Source organism: Lepidochelys olivacea, assembly GCF_965140295.1.
Source record: "Lepidochelys olivacea isolate rLepOli2 genome assembly, chromosome: 2".
Lineage (NCBI taxonomy): Eukaryota > Metazoa > Chordata > Testudines > Cheloniidae > Lepidochelys > Lepidochelys olivacea.
The window spans coordinates 48998451-49016095 of NC_140412.1; the positions used below are offsets into that span (position 1 = coordinate 48998451).

Genomic DNA, 17645 nt, shown 5'->3' on the forward strand with positions numbered 1-17645 from the left:
CACCTGTCAGGCACATTCAAGAGAGCAAGAGGTCTTTGGACTCTCAAGAGAGATAAAGAAAGGGATGTCCGACTGTCGAGATCCCCAGTCATGGATATGGGGAATCCCCAACTAACCTGTTCTGGCAGCTTTCCTGTGGCACAAAATGAACCAAACAGGGCCCATGAATATACCCCTCTATTGCTATTCCACTGATACTGAGAAATAAATTCCTCAGTCACAAAAAAAGCTTCCTCAACCATGTTATAATGTTTTTTGACAGGTTTCAGAGTAACAGCCATGTTAGTCTGTATTCTCAAAAAGAAAAGGAGTACTTGTGGCACCTTAGAGACTAACCAATTTATCTGAGCATAAGCTTTCGTGAGCTACAGCTCACTTCATCGGATGCATACTGTGGAAATGTTTTTTGAGTAGTTTTACAGCTATGTGTTGTCATGTCCTTCTAAAAATTGGTTATTTAGACTAGATGCTCAACATAATATATAAAAGACTACAAATTATTTGCACATGACATGGACTGAATACTTGAACATAAAATATGATGGCAGTCCTTCTCAAAAGTATAGTTTACCCCTATGGCAAGATCCAGAATTTTATTTTCAGATACATTGTAAAGCACTGTCCAAAACAAGGTTCAATATATCTACTACAGACAGTGGCATGTGTGGATTTTCTCAGGCCGCAGTGTACATATAGGCAATATGTTTTCTGATCCCTGTTTTGTCAGAGATTTTAATAAAAATAAATGTCTGAGGCAGACTACTTCACAGATATTAAATACATAAACACAATCAGGACATTATTTCTCTACTTCATTCACCCTAGACCTTTTTTCCAACTATACAGCAGGTGTCTACATATTTTCTATAATGACAGGAAGTATTAAAACACTTAAGAGTGATTATAATCCGACTCACCAGACAGATAAAGGTAAGATAAGGAAAAACACAGACAGACAATTGTATAGACGAGGAAATAACAAGAAATCTGTATACAATACATAAATGTGGGCCTGATTTTCCACTCTTGCTCCTGGTGTAGTCATTTACACCAATGCAAAGTGTCAAGCATAACCATTCTATGTAGATACAACCATGTAGATGAGCACATAATGTTGCACAAAGGTCAGGGATAACTACTTAAAGAATAGGTGCATCTGTTTAGAGGCAAATCCTAGAGCTCAGCACTCAGCCTGAGAGCAAGCAATCTTTCCACACAGGCCAGGAGAGCAGCAGCAGAGGCTCCTCTGTGGCTGCTTTCATAGTGAAGAGACTAGCACTAGTGCAGGGAGGCTCAACAGAGGACATGCTGGAGGTTCAGAACTGCTCTGCTCTGAACCTCCTGCCTGTTGAGTCTTGCAGGTCTATTCAACATCGCTTACGGAGACCATTTTTTCCCCTCAAGATACCAAAGAGCTTTCACACTTAACAACGATTCAAGGAATGACCAAACTTGAAAATTAATAGAATTTGCAATTACAGTTATATAAAAATTAACGTTCTGGTGATCTCAGAATGAGGGATTAGCTTTTCAATAGACCTCATTTAAAATACGCTAGCCAAATAGCCCTAAAATGCTGAGGAGGTAGCAAATCCAAATCAGAAAATATTACTACTGTAGTGTCTGACAATTAAGTTAATATTATTGGATATAGTTCTTTCAAAGAGGAGATTGAGCTTAGCATGGGGCTCTGATATCGAACATGGTCTATTGTTCCTGCTAGCTGTTATGTGTGAGTTCAATTCCTGTTTATTTATTTGTGTATATTTATGTAATCCATATTTTTAAAGAGCCTATCTAGGCCAATAGGGAGTTTTGCCATATATTAAAAGGGCAACCATAGGAGTTTTTCTCTCCTGCTGGTAATAGCTCACCTTAACTGATCACTCTCATTATAGTGTGCATGGTAACACTCATTGTTTCATGTTCTCTGTGTATAAAAATCGTCCTACTGTATTTTCCACTGGATGCATCCGATGAAGTGAGCTGTAGCTCATGAAAGCTTATGCTCAGATAAATTTGTTAGTCTCTAAGGTGCCACAAGTACTCCTGTTCTTTTTGTGGATACAGACTAACACGGCTGCTACTCTGAAACCTGTCATAGGAGTACTGTAGAAGCAAAAATAAACCCAGCAGCCTCTCCAAAGTCTGTAAATTAGGAGGAAGGGAAAAGCACCTCAACCACAAACTCCAGTCATCAGTGCACAGATCCCATGGAGTCTCTCAAACAGGCAGAAGCCAAACGACTTAAAATGTTTTAGATCAAGACCAACACTTTAAACTCCATCCCGAAACCAACAGGCAGCCAGTCTGAACTAAAAAAGCCCCAGTGTCATATATTCGTGGCAAGAAATTACTAAATAAGAGAGAGACACTGCAATTTGCACTAGCTTGATTTTACAAGTTGATTTTAAAGCGTAGCCCCATGCAGGTCATGCATGCTCTCCAGATTGACGGCTCTCCACAAGCAGCCTCTTCCTTATGTACTAACCACAGCAAATTTAACATATGCCATTTTATTAGGAGATGACAGTAGAGAAGAGGAGGCAATAAAAATGAAATGGAAAGTGGGACTGAAGGGAAAAAATCAATCACTCAACAAGTATGGAATATATAACAGAAAACAGATACACAATAGCATCATCTCCATCTGGGAGAGAAAACCTTTGCCAAAGAGTGACAAGGTTCCACTAAGGTATACACCCATGATGAAACCCCACACAAACACCAAAGGAAACCTAGATTCCTGTTGGAAAGATTGTGAACTAGTGAGAAAAATCACACATAGGTTTATTGGGAGTGACCTAAAATACACTCATTCTGGCCTATGACTCATAAGCAGACTGGAGGGACCTTTGACATACAATTTGAGATAAAGCCCATTTATTATAAACTTGCAGACACACCAAAAGAATGTAAAAACAAGGAGGAAATCTGTTTAAAATCCTTTGTGCAGAAGTCAGAAGATCCATCATGATACACTGGCTAAAACAAGAAAATCATTTAATTTCACTGCAGATGGACAGGCAAATCCAGGGATACGTGATGGAGGAAATTATGGCAAGATTACAAAATACACAATAAATGTTCAGTTCACTCTGGATTTTTGTTCTAGGGTTTCTAGGAAACAGAAAACATAGCAGACTTAACCTGGAGGGGTGATTGATACAAACTCCAGATACTCTTAACATTCTCTCTCCATTTTATCAAATGGTTTTGTTTTTCAAGGGTTTTCACATGCTTACCTTACAGTTCCTTAGGCAGTGTGATCAGTTTTGCGTCTTCTAAGAACAAAGTTTCTCAGTAACATATACGCCTCTGTGAAGGGATTGACTTACTGTTCGTGACTCCTTGTGGCCAGGCATGGCGTAGCAATTCTCTCCTTAGGTGTCTCCTGCTGACGGCTGCTCTGCTTCTGCAGTGCCCTGCCTCTTCCTGTGACTTGGCCAGGTCACCTTAAAGTCTCTCCCCCTCCAAGGTAGTCCATGAACAAAAAGCAATGGGATTCACACAAATAAACTGAATGTAATAAGAAATAGAGGAGAATACCCTCTCGGAGTGCATCAGAATTTGGCCCCCCTTCCCACAAGAAGGGGCGTTCGGGCAGTGGTCTTCTTGGAAACACCTTCCCTCACTCAGCCCTTTCCGCTCTTAATTACAGTGTTCTGTGATTCATTATGGCAGCTAATTTTGCTAAAACCACATATTTTATCAAAATGTGTGACACATATGATTTTTTTTCCTTCTAAACCCCTCACTTCTCCCACGTTACTTCCCCTCCCTCAAAGGAGTTTGATATCCTCGGGGATATTATAGAAGCAACATGAGCCAGATCACATTATATTCTGACCCCAACTCTTTGAAATATTCTTTTCCTACTCTTGATGTTGGGGGTTTGCACAGAGTCAGCTATGATGGCTTTAAGAACAATGGGGACATGTCTACACTGCAATGAAAGCCCTGGCTCAAGCCTTAACCCCACATCTGTCTACACACAAATCTCTTGGACTTGGGCTCAGACCCAAGGTTGCAAGACCCTACAGGAATGGAGGGTCCAAGCCTGAGACCAGCCAGGACTCAGGGTTCAAGCTGTATTGTTTTGCAGTGTGCACGCAGCCATGCCAGACTTGGAACCTGGGAATCTGTCTTCACTATTCCACAATCCCATGGGCCAGTGTTTTTTGTCCTCTTTATCCCATAAATCGTCAGTCAACTTCCAGGAAACAGAATCAAACCCCCTGGTTTTAGCACAGCTGCTTGTCATTTAACCCTTCAATTTTATTCTGACTGCTGAACTGTAAACACACTTTCAGAGAACGATCTGCATTTGCAGTGGCCACCAACCAGAAGTAGTCCTTTACAAAGCTCCCTGCCTAAGGGTCATAGGAGCACAGCCAGATTTTGGTTAGTCTCTGGTGCCTAACCAGCAAAACAGTTAATTTCAGGAAGAGTACCAGGAATGACCATGCATACCAGCAAATAATGAAGAAGCTGGCACTGAACTTGCAGGGGAGATGGAGGAGACAGAAGCACCCCAGAGCTTGGTAAGTTTCTGGCCCAATTTTTGTGTTTTTAGCATAGAAATGCATTCTATGAACCAATGCAAAAGTTATTACAAATGCTGGGTAGCAGCATGTATCTGGATGGCATGCCAGTGCTTTGGTGTCCCTTCACCCCCACCATGTGTAATTCAGAATGGAGACTGTGAAACACAAACAGTAAAGAAGCATTTTGAAGAATTTTTTTTTTCTGGGAAGGTGCACATTTTTTGGTACAACATCCAGTTTGTTAAAAACAAGAACCTTACTTTGCCTTCCCTGTACATACACCACTCCATACCAACTCAACTGTGTAATGAGCCAAATGAAACCAGTGAATTGTGGTGGGGCTGGCGAGAGAAGGTGGAAATGTAAGCCTTTTTCAAACGTAGTTCATTTCTGTTAAATGCAGTGCATGCAGTCCGTGGGTGATGACATCATGCATCCCAAATATGACTGGGGTTTTGAATTCAGTCCAAAAATATGCCAGGGAATAGTGGGGGCGAGACCAGGGGCAGGGAAGAGTTATGGCAGTGGAGTTCTGTGTGTTTGCATGCAGTCATAACAGGCTGTATCGGAAGCTGTGGGGAGGCACTAAGCCAGGTGGTTATTAGCGCAGCATCCTGAAGTCTTTAAACCACAATTTGAGGACTTCAATAGCCCAGACATAGGTGAGAGGTTTTTCGCAGGAGTGGGTGGGTGAGATTCTGTGGCCTGCGTTGTGCAGATCAGACTAGATGATCATAATGGTCCCTTCTGACCTTAGTATCTATGAATCTATTAATATTGTTGATTCCTTCATGAATTGTGACCCAATCCTGGGTGCTGACAACTGCAGACTTTCCCTTAGCAGAAACTCCAGATAGGTAGCCATATTTTGGGGCAGGGCATATTTTTCAGGTCCATCTCAGTAGCTGACAGGTACACTCCATTTGTAAATGTGCTGTTTGGTCACCATCCGCTTAAATGCTTCAAGGGCATGCACAGCTGGTTTCCCACTTGCAGCTTGGAATAGCACCTCTCTGTCAATGAGGCACCACAAAATCCATTATGTCCTCCAAAATGTGGAATGCCTGAAACGTCAGAGAAGGTTTATGTAGCATGTCTCAGCCACTGATCTCCCCCAAAGCCACTGTGGTCTGCAATTTTTAGAAAAAAAAGCAGTTATGATTTTTTTTTAACTTACAATGTTCTCTGCACCTCTTTCACTGCTATTAACCAGGCTGCGTCCAGGGAGTCTGTGGTCTGAGGCATCCCTCTCTCAAGATATTGTAGTTCCGTATTAAAAAGTAACATTTTAAGTCCTTGAAATTCCAAACCAGATTTTTTTTTCTGAGCTCCTGCACTGAGCAACTTGAGACAATAATTCATCGTGTCTTGTCTTATTCCAGGCCCATCAACCTCTACTGGAGTGGAAGCCTGGAACACCAAACCTTCCCGGATCATTCCAAGAGAAAACGTTTCCATGTTGATTTCTGATGGACATTCTGGACAGGATCAACAAACAGGTCCAGTCCGTAAGACAGAGGGACTTTCGGCAAGAGGAAAAACATTCTGAAAGGCAAAAGGAAAGGCTCAGGCTGGCTTCACAGTGGGAGCAGACACTTGCATTGCAGTTCCTGGAACAGAAACAGTGGTTAAGGGAGGGAGATAGAGCTGAGCAGAAGGAACTGTTTGGGTGGATGCTATCTCTAATGGCCAGCATCCCCTGTGCAATACCCTGTCCAGCAGTCCTGGAACAGCTTGGACAACTCTATGACGGGGTGGCCCATGCAACCAGGCCCTGTCAGTGGCTGCACAGGGCAAATGTGCCCCCATGTAGTCCTCCAGGCTGCACCCTTCCCCTCTGGACACCTTCACTGCCCTTCCCTGGCCCCAAGCGGGTGGCAAACGTGGAAGGCAGGACAAGAGGAATGGGGGCCAGGGGATTCATAACAGTTGGGGGTTTCTATCTGGTTAATGGTTTCACTTTTTGCACTTGTAAATGCACTTTGTTCTGGGGGATTTTTTTTTTAAGGTTTTGGTGTCATTAGTGTGCTAACGGCAGCTGGCCTGTCTGGCAATGGTTAATATTGTACCTTTCCAACAAATATTTAAAAATAAAGGGTTTTATTTTATTTTAAAAAATGGTATTGCCATCACTATATCACATCATCTAATGTGTGTTTCAAATAATAAAAGTGACACACGATCAGGGACAACTGGGAAGCTGTATGCAAAAAATAATTCTCAATACAGCTATCTACATCAATGAGTTATTTACATCAACCCATATTGTGAGTCCCCCTACCCCCATCCCATAAGCTGCCATATCATTTATAAGTACAATGCATTGCAATAGAACCCTCCCCCACAAGCAATGAAACCCACCATACACACATACATTCATAAAAGGTACTGTTCTCCCTCTTCCATGGGCACATGCAAGTCCATAATGGAGCACAGAGCATCCTTGACTTCTGTTGCCTGGATTCATCCAGCTCAAGCTGGGCGTACTGGTTCAGCAGTCCATCACAGTCACAGATCCATTCAGGGGGAAATGGCTCACCTCTGGTTTCACAATGATTGTGAAAAGCACAGCAAGCCACAGTCATCCAGATAGCGTAGATGACACTGGAATCCAAACAGGTCTGTAGACATCACCACCGGCCTGTCAGTCTGCCAAATGCACATTCAACCACCACTCTATACCTGCTGAAAGTGTAATTAAACCTTCTTTGCCAGAGCCTCTGAGACCAGGATATAATTTCATAAGCCAAGGCAAAATGGGGTATGTGGGGTCTACCAGAATAACAGTGAGGACAGCAACTCCACTTATGAAAATGTCATTTGGTGGGACTAGTGGCCCAACCTGTCTATGAATGTAGATTCCTGACTGTCAAAAACCTGGCATCATGATTGTTACCAGTGCAGCCCACAATGATGTTCATACATCAGCTGCTGTACCCTATGAGGGGCTGCATAATAACGGAGTAGTAGTAACCTTGGCAGTTTAATGTGCTCCTTGAGGAGGGCAAACGATGGACACATGAGTCCTATCAGTGGCCCCAGTGCAATGTGGAAACCCCATTCTCTCAAAGCCATCTTTTATTCCTTTCACGTTGGGGTAAACCACATGCCAGATTGCCTCAGAAACCTGTCACCACTTTATTCAAAGTCACCTTCCCAACACCAAAGCAGGTGGCAACAGACTTGTAGCAGTCTGAGATAGCCAGCTTCCAGACGGTTATAGCAACCCACTTCAGAACCAGTATGGGTGCTCTCATGCACGTTTTGTGATCCAGGAGGGTTGGAGCAAGCTGCTTAGAAAGCTCCAGCAATGAATCTTTCTTCATGTGAAAGTTCTGGATCCACATCTGCAGGATGATGTGGCCTCACCAGTCTGTTGCTTGTGGCCCTGCTCCAGAAGCATCGGTCTACATAGTGGGCATCAGCAGCTACATAGAGTGTCACAAGCAGCCTGAGCAAGTTGGAGTCCACCAGGTCTGTGTCCTCACACCCATCCTATCATTAGCTCTGTCAGGTGCCTACAATGGGTCAGAAAACACTGCTGAAATGTCCACCACTGTCTCAAGGAAGCTCTGTCAATTACCAGAAACAGGAATGAAAGTGCAAGTAAGAAGAGTTCTTCAAATGGTGCCTCCTCCAAGTTGCTGTCTCTGATGGCTGGGCGCATGCAGATCAAAAGGATAGCTCTGCAGGATGTGTTGGTGGGCTGTTCAAACCCCTGTAACATGTGGGGTAGACAGTCGAGATTTCCCACACTGCCCCATGAACAAAGGGCCAGAGAAGCCACATTATGGGACAATGGTAGGAAGTCTGGAGTACTCCAGTGAGGATGCTGGAGCCCCAGGTTTTGGCCTGGGTTAAAATATTCTTCATCTTGGGTCAGCAATCAGTGTAGATGCTCAGACCCTGGTTTCTCAAACTCAGGGTTAGCTGACTCAAGTTCCACTGACCCTGGGCTTCCATTACAGTGCAGACATACCCTGGGAGACTTCTTGGCTACCTATTTATTATAACTTCAGTAGCACAAAGGAACCTTAGCACAAACCAGCATCTGGCCCTTGTATTTGAATTCTACTCATGTCATAGCATTGATGCTGATAGTTTTCTTTCATTCCTTTCCAGTACTCTTAACTGTTCTTCTTTTGTCTTAATTAGCTCATCTCAAGGCCGGGTTGTAAGTGAATATACTGAAACCCAGCTGCAAGAGATTGTCAAAAAAATGAGGGCAAGGACATCGGTCTATAAAGAAAAACTGACTGACCCACTACTGTCCTCTCCTGAGGGCAGTCCTACAGCTTGTAAGTTGCTTTAGTTCTCAAAAGATAACTATTTATTTGGTGGTTTAAAGATGAAAATCCTATTCTGAGAGTTTAAAATGCTGGAAGACAATATTTCAAGAATCATGGATCAAATCTTCATTTGGGATAAATCAGCATATCTCTGCTGAAATCAGTGGAGCTGAGTTAGCAGTGGCTCTCAACTTTTCCAGACTACTGTACCCCTTTCAGGAGTCTGATTTGTCTTGCGTACCCCCCAAGTTTCACCTCACTTAAAAACGATTTGCTTACAAAATCAGACCTAAAAATACAAATGTGTCATAGCAAGTTACTGAAAAATGGCTTACTTTCTCATTTTTACTGTGTAATTATAAAATAAATCAATTGGAATATAAATATTGTACGTGCATTTCAGTATATAGTATGTAGAACAGTATAAACAAGATATTGTATGAAATTTTAGTTTATACTGACTTTGCTAGTGTTTTTTATGTAGCCTGTTGTAAAACTAGGCAAATATTTAAATGAGTTGATGTACGCCCTTGAAGACCTCTGCATACCCCCAAAGGTATGTATACTCTTGTTTGAAGAACCCCTGTGTTAGCTTATAGCAGCTGAGAATGTGGCCTATTTAAACCCATTGAGACACCTCATGAAATAGTTTTAATAGAGGTAAGTCTCCAACTATGACTGTTCAGGATCACCATTTTCAAACTACTTTCTAGATCAGGGGCGGGCAAACTTTTTGGCCTGAGGGCTGCATCAGGTTTTGGAAATTGTATGGAGGGCTGGTTAGGGGAAGCTGTGCCTCCCCAAACAGCCAGGCGTGGCCTGGCCCCCACCTCCTATACGACCCCCCCCCCGCTTCTTGCCCCCTGACAGCTCCCCTGGGACGCCTGCCCCATCCAACCCCCAACCCCACCCCTGACGCTGCCCCCCAGGACTCCTGCCCCATCCACCACCCCCTGCTCCCTGTCCCCTGATCACCCCCAGACCCCCCATCCCTGATTGCCCATCCAACCCCCACCCCATTCCTGACTGTCTCCCCGGAACCCCCCCTTCTCCCTGTCCCAAGTGCCCCCATCCAACCCCCCTGTTCTCTGCCCTCTGAACGTCCCGACCCCATCCACCCCCCCGACCCCTGACCACCCCTCCGAACTCCCCTGCCCTCTATTCAACCCCCCCTGCTCCCTGCCCCCTTAGCGCGCTGCCTGGAGCACCGGTGGCTGGCAGCGCTATAGCTGCACTGCCCAGCACAGAGCACCACTCAGGCCAGGCTCTGCAGCTGCCCGCCCCAGGAGCTCACCCTGCCGCCCAGAGCATTGCACCGGCGGTGCAGTGAGCTGAGGCTGCGGGGGAGGGGGAACAGCAGGGGAGTGGCTGGGGGCGAGCTTCCAGGGCCAGGAGCTCAGGGGTGGGTAGGAGGGTCCTGCGGGGCGGATGTGGCCTGCAGGCCATAGTTTGCCCACCTCTCTTCTAGATTCATCTCGGTTATTTTATCTGTATTCCTAGGGATCAAAGATACATTCCTTATGGGAAGGTATATGTGGCAATATGCCACATGCAGGTACATAGGTGATACTGAGATGAGATATCTTTTGTAAAAGTAAACAAAGTTTAAGGTCAGGCGATAATCTTCCAGCATCATTAAATATGCCAGGTATGTAGGTTAGAATGGGATAAGGCAGCGCAAGGCAATACATCTCACCTGAAAATAATTAAACACAGTACTGATGTTGTTCCTCTTCAGAAAAAAGCTTGTTTTCTTCCTTTGCACAGGAGGAGGAAGAGTGTGTAGTCTTCATATTCTGCATTTTTTTCAGAAGCTATTTATTGATCTCCTGAATTCTAGTAAGTTGGGAAAGATAGCAGGTAGGATGAGTGTCAGGATGAGTGTCTAAACTATTATAAACTTTGACAGCTCAGGAAGACGTGGTCAGATTTTTTTTAACTACTTCTGTGTCAGTTAACCTACTACCCCTCTCTCTGGCACTTACATTACTTTAGTTTTTAAATGATAGATGATCCAGTTTGCCAATTTACTATTCATACTCAGCTGTGTCTTACTCTGCAAGTTGCCCCACTGAAATCAAGCGACTACTTTTGAAGTAAGAAACTCAGCTCGAGTATGGCAGAACTGGTCCCAGAGCAATTCTATCCCATCCATGGCAAGTTTACAACAGTCATGCAAGAATAAGTGCCTGGGTGCTTCCTGCCTTACCCCATCTAAATCCAGCGTGTGTGTAATTGTACCAGCATTGACTGCCCAGGGAAAGATAGCGTAGAAGCACATTTCCCTCTGTGACACCCAGCACTAGATATCCTGGTGGTGTTAGTAGGAGTGTGCCTGGCTATGTCAGTGCTGAATTTACTCTCCAATCTGTTTTCTAACTGAAAACAGAACTGAAAATTGTAGCAATAAACACTAAGGAGTCGATTGCATGGCCTGTAATATGCTGGGGCTCTCAAGATCTGTCACAACAGTGAGGCATGTGCATGCCATTGTTAAATGTTCCCTTCTGTGACATTCACATGCTTAGCTCCATCAAAAAAGAAACCTCTGCCCCCACCCCCACCAAAAGAAGAGAAAAAAGATGAAGAAAAGAAAGAGGATGCCAAGCCAGAGGATCATTACTGCAACATGCTGTGCTGTAAATTCAAGAAACCACCACTGAAAGAATACCTGAAGAAGATGGAGCTACCAGACAGTATAGATGCATACACAGGTAAACCGAATGAAACAAAGGAAGGTGTCAAAGGCAGGATAAAAATTTGTATTACTTGTGTTAAAATAGCACCTGGATGCCCTATCTGAGGTCAGAGCCCCACTGCACTAGTGTGTAGTGAGAGACAGTCCCCCCCTTAAGAGCTTTCAGTGTCAATAGTAGCCAAGAAAGAGAAATGGTGAGAGTGAAAACAGAGGCACAAAGAGGTGAGGAGACTTGTCCAAGCTCACCAGCAGAGCCAGGAATACAAGTCAGGTTTCCTGATTCCCAGTCCAGTGCCTGATCCCCTAGGGCCACTGCCCCTGCAGTGCTGAAATGTCTTGGAAGCCAAATGAAGAGTTGTCATGAAAATCCAACTCTACCCAAACTGAACAAGTTTTATAAGTACTCCCCCAAAAAAACCCTGCACCGGTACTTTCTGTTCAGTCTCTAACTTTTTCCCATTCAAACTATTTTAAAGTCCTATTTTAAACATAAGTGAATCCAGCCCTCTTCCTTTAATAAATTCCATGTGTGACTCCTAGCTCTTACCAGACTCCCTTTAACAGATCATGCTGTGTTATAAAAGGCAGAGGGTGATCTTCTCTCCTCCACAGAAACTGTTCTAGCTTAAACCCATCTAACAGGTTTGTTTCTGTTTTTAACTATAAGGGTTGGGATCTTTCAGAAGTCCACTGAATGCATCCGATGAAGTGAGCTGTAGCTCACGAAAGCTTATGCTCAAATAAATGTGTTAGTCTCGAAGGTGCCACAAGTCCTCCTTTTCTTTTTGTGAATGCAGACTAACACGGCTGCTACTCTGAAACCTGTCAGAAAAGTGTAAGTGTTCTGAAACCCACAAGTCAAAACAGTGAAATGAGTGAACTTCTACTCCTGAGTTTGAAGTGTTACACAAGTTTTGGACTGTAAATCACCAATTAAACTCAATGGTATTCTCATCTCTAAAATGCTGCAAAACGTTCTGAAGACTCAGGGTATGTCTACACTGCAATTAAAAACCCAGGGCTGGCCCATGCCAGCTGACTTGGGCTTGTGGGGCTCAGGCTAAGGGGCTATTTCACTGCAGTGTAGACATTCAGGCTGGGGCTGGAGCCCATATCTCACCTCATACTACATAGTCATAGAATCATAGAATATCAGGGTTGGAAGGGACCTCAGGAGGTCATCTAATCCAACCCCCTGCTCAAAGCAGGACCAGTCCCCAACTAAATCATCCCAGCCAGGGCTTTGTCAAGCCTGACCTTAAAAACCGCAAAGGAAGGAGATTCCACCACCTCCCTAGGTAATGCATTCCAGTGCTTTACCACTCTTCTTGTAAAAAAGTTTTTCCTAAATAGTGTTAATATTGCCCCCATAAAGCACTGAACTGATATGAACAGATTCATCCATCCTCACATCACTCCATGAGCAAGGTGAATAAGTATTACTATCATCAGCATCCCTGTTTGACAGATGGGGAAACGCAGAGAAGTGAAATGCCTTACCCAAAGTTACACAGCAAGGGAATGGCTTAGTCATGATTAGAACTCAGGATTTCCTACCTCCCAGGCCAGTGTTTATTCCTCCAGATCACAATGTCTGGTAAATTTGCAAATTGCACTGCTTTCCCTGGAGGATGAGTGCTTTATTTCCAAACACAGAGAGAAATAAAAAGATGATGATTTCATACAGATTAAGTCACCGGCTCCTGTTTTCTTTTCCAGATCGCCGCTATGTAGTGTGGCTCCTGATCGTTACCATTGCTTATAACTGGAACTGCTGGTTCATTCCACTGCGCTGTGTGTTCCCAATACAAACACCAAGCAACATATTCTATTGGATCCTTGTAGACACCATTTGTGATATTTGCTACTTGTGTGATATGTTGGTGTTCCAGCCCCGAATGCAATTTGTAAAAGGTGGCGATATAATAGTAAGTAACAGTGGGAAGTGGAATTTCCACATTAGGTATTGTACTTTGAACTACATTATTAGACATGAAGCAGAAACTTGTTTAAACCTCATATAGACTTTTTCTTGCAAGGCACACCTGCACTTCTTTATTTATCCAAGTATATTTATGTGCTTCTACACTGATCTTTGGCTCTTTTGCTTTGGAAAAGAGGCAACATACATTTCATACATACTGTACATGCTACACCAATATTCTAATTACACACAACAGCCATTGAAAAGGTAAAGGCAAATTCAAAAGTGTCACAAGATAGCAGCAAGGTCAGATCTAAAGCTCTTACTCACCAAATTACACAGCTGGAAAAGAGCAACTCGACGCAGCTTCTCTGGCACCTGAGACCACATGGAAATATAGCCAAAGAAATGTGTGTGAAATTTGCAACTCTCCACGGAGTCACTCATAGAGTACAGATGTTGCAGATGAAAACAGAGGCTTTTCTACTAGCCCAGTGGGTTATGCTTCAGTTACATATGGGGAACATTGCAAATGCATACACAGAAGTCAACTAAATAAAAGCTTTGGCCACCTTCTAACCTGACAAACTTTTTCCTCACAATAGCCTTTGGTAAGAGATTTACTTATCAATTTCCAGCCTCTTTACTGCCCTCAAAAGGCAGCAAGTCTCAAAAAATCAGAAGTCAGTGATGAAGAGAAGGAAACAAGTAGAGACTACTTAGCTATCAAAAACATGCATCTGAAGAAGTGGGGTTTTTTACCCACAAAAGTTTATGCCCAAATAAATTTGTTAGTCTTTAAGGTGCAACCAGACTCCTCGTTGTTTTTAAGCATCTGATAGTAAGTAGAGAGGGCACTGATACTGACAAACACACTTCATCTAGAGTTGCACGAACAGAGTGGCTTAGGAAGAACTGGGATGTGGCAATTTATTTGAGAGGAGCTAGAAAATTCACTGAGGAGGGATCCATGATGCTTCTGCTGAGCTAAGGCTGTGCAGTGATGCTCGCTGTCATGGAAAGATGTAGTTTGCACCATCTTATGGCAGCAGGGGTGAATCTAACCCATCATATCTGAAAGCGAACTGAACACAAGCACACTTTGCTGTGTTCTACCTCTCTAGAATTTTTGAATCTACTGAAGAGTTACTGCTGATTTTCCTGCACATGTTCCCAGTCCAACTCTTGGAGCATCGCCTTCCAGTAAACATGGGACCTGCCTGCAAATTTCAGATCCAAATGTGGACTTTTCCCTGTTTCAGAGGCATTCAGATATGGAATTTTGGTTGGGCCCTTCTCCCCCTTGCATGATTACTTTGTTTCAGTAGCAAGTTTAATAAACAAATTAAATTAACATGCAAAAATGAGCTTAGATTCAAGTGCACAGCAACATGAAAATTCAAAACCAAGAATATGTCTAAATTGCAATTGGAGACGTAATTGCATCTTGGATAGACATCCACAAGTTAGTTTTAATCTAGCTAGTGTAGCTAAAAATAGCAGAAAAGACACAATGGCACAGACCCCGGCACAGACTAGGAACACGAGTACATAGTGAGGGGTGTATATTGGTTTGTACAGCCCATGCTGTCTCATCATCACTGTTATTTTTAGCCACACAAAATTAAAGCTAGCTCATGTGTACCCACATGAGTTGCAATCACACTTCCATTTGCAATGTAGACATACCCTCTGACTGGTATTTCCACCTGTAACTTGGAAGCAGCTTTAACTCAGTGTTTTTGTATATTACACTGCACCTTCTGTGCTATAGGCTATTACTTAAACCCTATTTTCAGGTCTCAAATAGACATAATATGTGTCTATATTAATTGTAATGCAAAGAAATAGACTTTTCCATGCCAAGTTAGTCATTGACAACCCTTCTTAAATCCCAGTAAACTTGAGTGTTGTGAATAAGGTTAAAATTGTAGCATAAGGAAGACCACTTTTCTTTTACTTGAAGCTGTTTGTACAATTCATAGATTTTAAAGCCAGAAGGGATCATTTATGATCATCTAGTCTGAACTCCTGCAATTCTCTGAAAGCTGTGAAGTGACAATAAGGGAAGGTAGAAAATAGGTCTGCCTTGGTATGGAAAAAACCCTTAAGATTTTAAAGTTATTTTAAAAAACACCTCTGATATAAATACAGTAAGTATAATAATAGATGCAGTCCTTTAGAGACTTCTGATTAGCCTTTCCTAATAAGGTATTACCATCAGTTCCCATGGTGAGCAATTTGAAAATAAATGGCTACTCATTATTAATGAATTCAGTGTTGATTGTTATAATGCTAATGCTAAATGCATTTATTTAGCTTTCAAAGGCCCGATCCCTCTCAGAGATACTCAGAACTAGTCCCTGTATATGCTCTGAACCACTGAGCTTTGCCACTGACTTTAATGGGTGCAGGGTCAAACCCTGGCCTGAACATTATCAGGGACAGGGGTTTGGCTGATTTTTCTTAACTATGCTTTTTTCCCCTTTCTTTATAATTTTAGTCAGACAAAGTAGAAATGAAGAAATACTACCAGAATTCTCTGAGGTTTCGGGTGAGTAGGTTGTGTGCTACATTAGAGTTGTTTCAATGCTTTAAATTTTAGCCTTGGAACTCCACAAAGCTTTCCATGCTCCAATATTCCATGTAGACAGAGAGATCATACTGAAGGGTCCCTGACTGACTGTCATTTTAGCTTCTCACCAATTAAATCAAATGCCATGCTCATAAATATTGTTTATTCATTAATAAAAATATTGCCTTTGGCTGTATGACTCCCATTGACTGCAATGGGAGATAACTCTGTGAATGCATTAGATTCCAAAACTCTGGCTCAGTAGAGATTTGTTAAAGAAAGAAGCCTGTGCCCAGGTTAAAATCAAATGGTAACTTTAAATAAGAAACACTAGTATGTACTTGTGATAGTAACACATGATCATAAATAGTAGATATCACCTTGGCTCCACGCAAGTAAATCTAAAACTCCTTTTAACTTTTAAAGCTCAGTGCCTTAGATAAAATCAAGGATCCATTTTATTTTAGGACAGTTATTGCATTTTATTCTGAAATGTAATTTTCTCAGCAAGAGTGAAAAGACACTGTATTGAAATTACTGAGCCACAGATTCCCAAGCACCTCTGAAATTACAACCTAAGACCCTGCTCCTGCAAACACTTTTGTACATGCTCCACTTTAAACACACAAGAAGTCTCATTAATTCCAGTGGCAGGGCTTGAATGCCTCAAGTTAAGCGGCACAGAAGTGTTTGCAGGATCAGAGCCCAAACAGAGCAAATACAGACAATGGAGCAGGGAAGGGATTCAACCTGAAAGCAAAGTGATGGAGTAGGTATACTGGGCCTGTGTCTTAGGTTCAATCCTTGTCAGTGCCCTTGATTTTTACTGAAGTTAGTGGGAGTTGATGATTCTCTTCAGCTCCCAGGCTTGGGCTACACAACATTTTGGAATTTATCAGTTAATGAAATACTAACTGTCACTGCATATTAAAATGTATGGGGCTAAATTTTGCCTTTCCTTGCGTGGGTGCATTAGAGGAGCGAGTGGCCAGGGGACACTCCTTCCCCAGTCAGTACTTTTTTTTCAGGAGTCAGGTACTATCCATCTCTCAGCACTGGGGAGAAAAAGGATGGAATCAATAGCTAGTGGCTAAAGGCATTTCTCGGGGTGGAAGCATTTTGGCGGAGGTTGAAGGCAGGGTTCTGACTTCCATGAGCCCCTTTTGCTCCCTCACCAAAGCAGCAACAGAGTAGGGTCTGAGCCAGGAGCCACTTCCAGGAGCAGCTCCTTTTAAGACACAGCACCTGGTTGATACAGCTTCCTTTATCGCTCCAAAGCAGAGTTTCCACTTGGAAAAAATCAGGAAGAAAGAGGGAACCGCATGTGAAAAATACACTTAATGCACTGCTAGAAGGCACACAGACTCTATGATAATGTGGGCAATAAAAGACCCTGAATGGGATAGAAGAGAATGGTTGTCTTGGAGGAAGCGGTGCCTATATCTGTTGTATAGTTATAGCAGGGAGTGCCCTTCCTTATGCTCCCCACAGGTCCCTGGAGGTATTATGGCTTTGAAAATCATAATACTTCTCAGACATGATTGTGAGGTGAACCATCACCCCCCTCTCCTAAGCCCTCAGCATTTCAGGTTCATCGGCACCATAACTGAGC

At 43.0% G+C, this 17645-nt stretch overlaps 1 protein-coding gene across 1 annotated transcript in view; it reads left to right on the forward strand.

The window, feature by feature from the left end:
• The window catches only part of CNGB3 (cyclic nucleotide gated channel subunit beta 3), a gene marked incomplete at both ends in the record, with an annotated part of 120046 nt that overhangs the window by 53259 nt on the left and 49142 nt on the right, over positions 1 to 17645 (forward strand). The window contains 4 exons of the mRNA XM_084619329.1: positions 8703 to 8845; positions 11365 to 11550; positions 13254 to 13462; positions 15962 to 16012. Coding sequence (XP_084475455.1) covers positions 8703 to 8845; positions 11365 to 11550; positions 13254 to 13462; positions 15962 to 16012 — 589 coding nt within the window. The remainder of the gene's footprint in view (positions 1 to 8702; positions 8846 to 11364; positions 11551 to 13253; positions 13463 to 15961; positions 16013 to 17645) is intronic.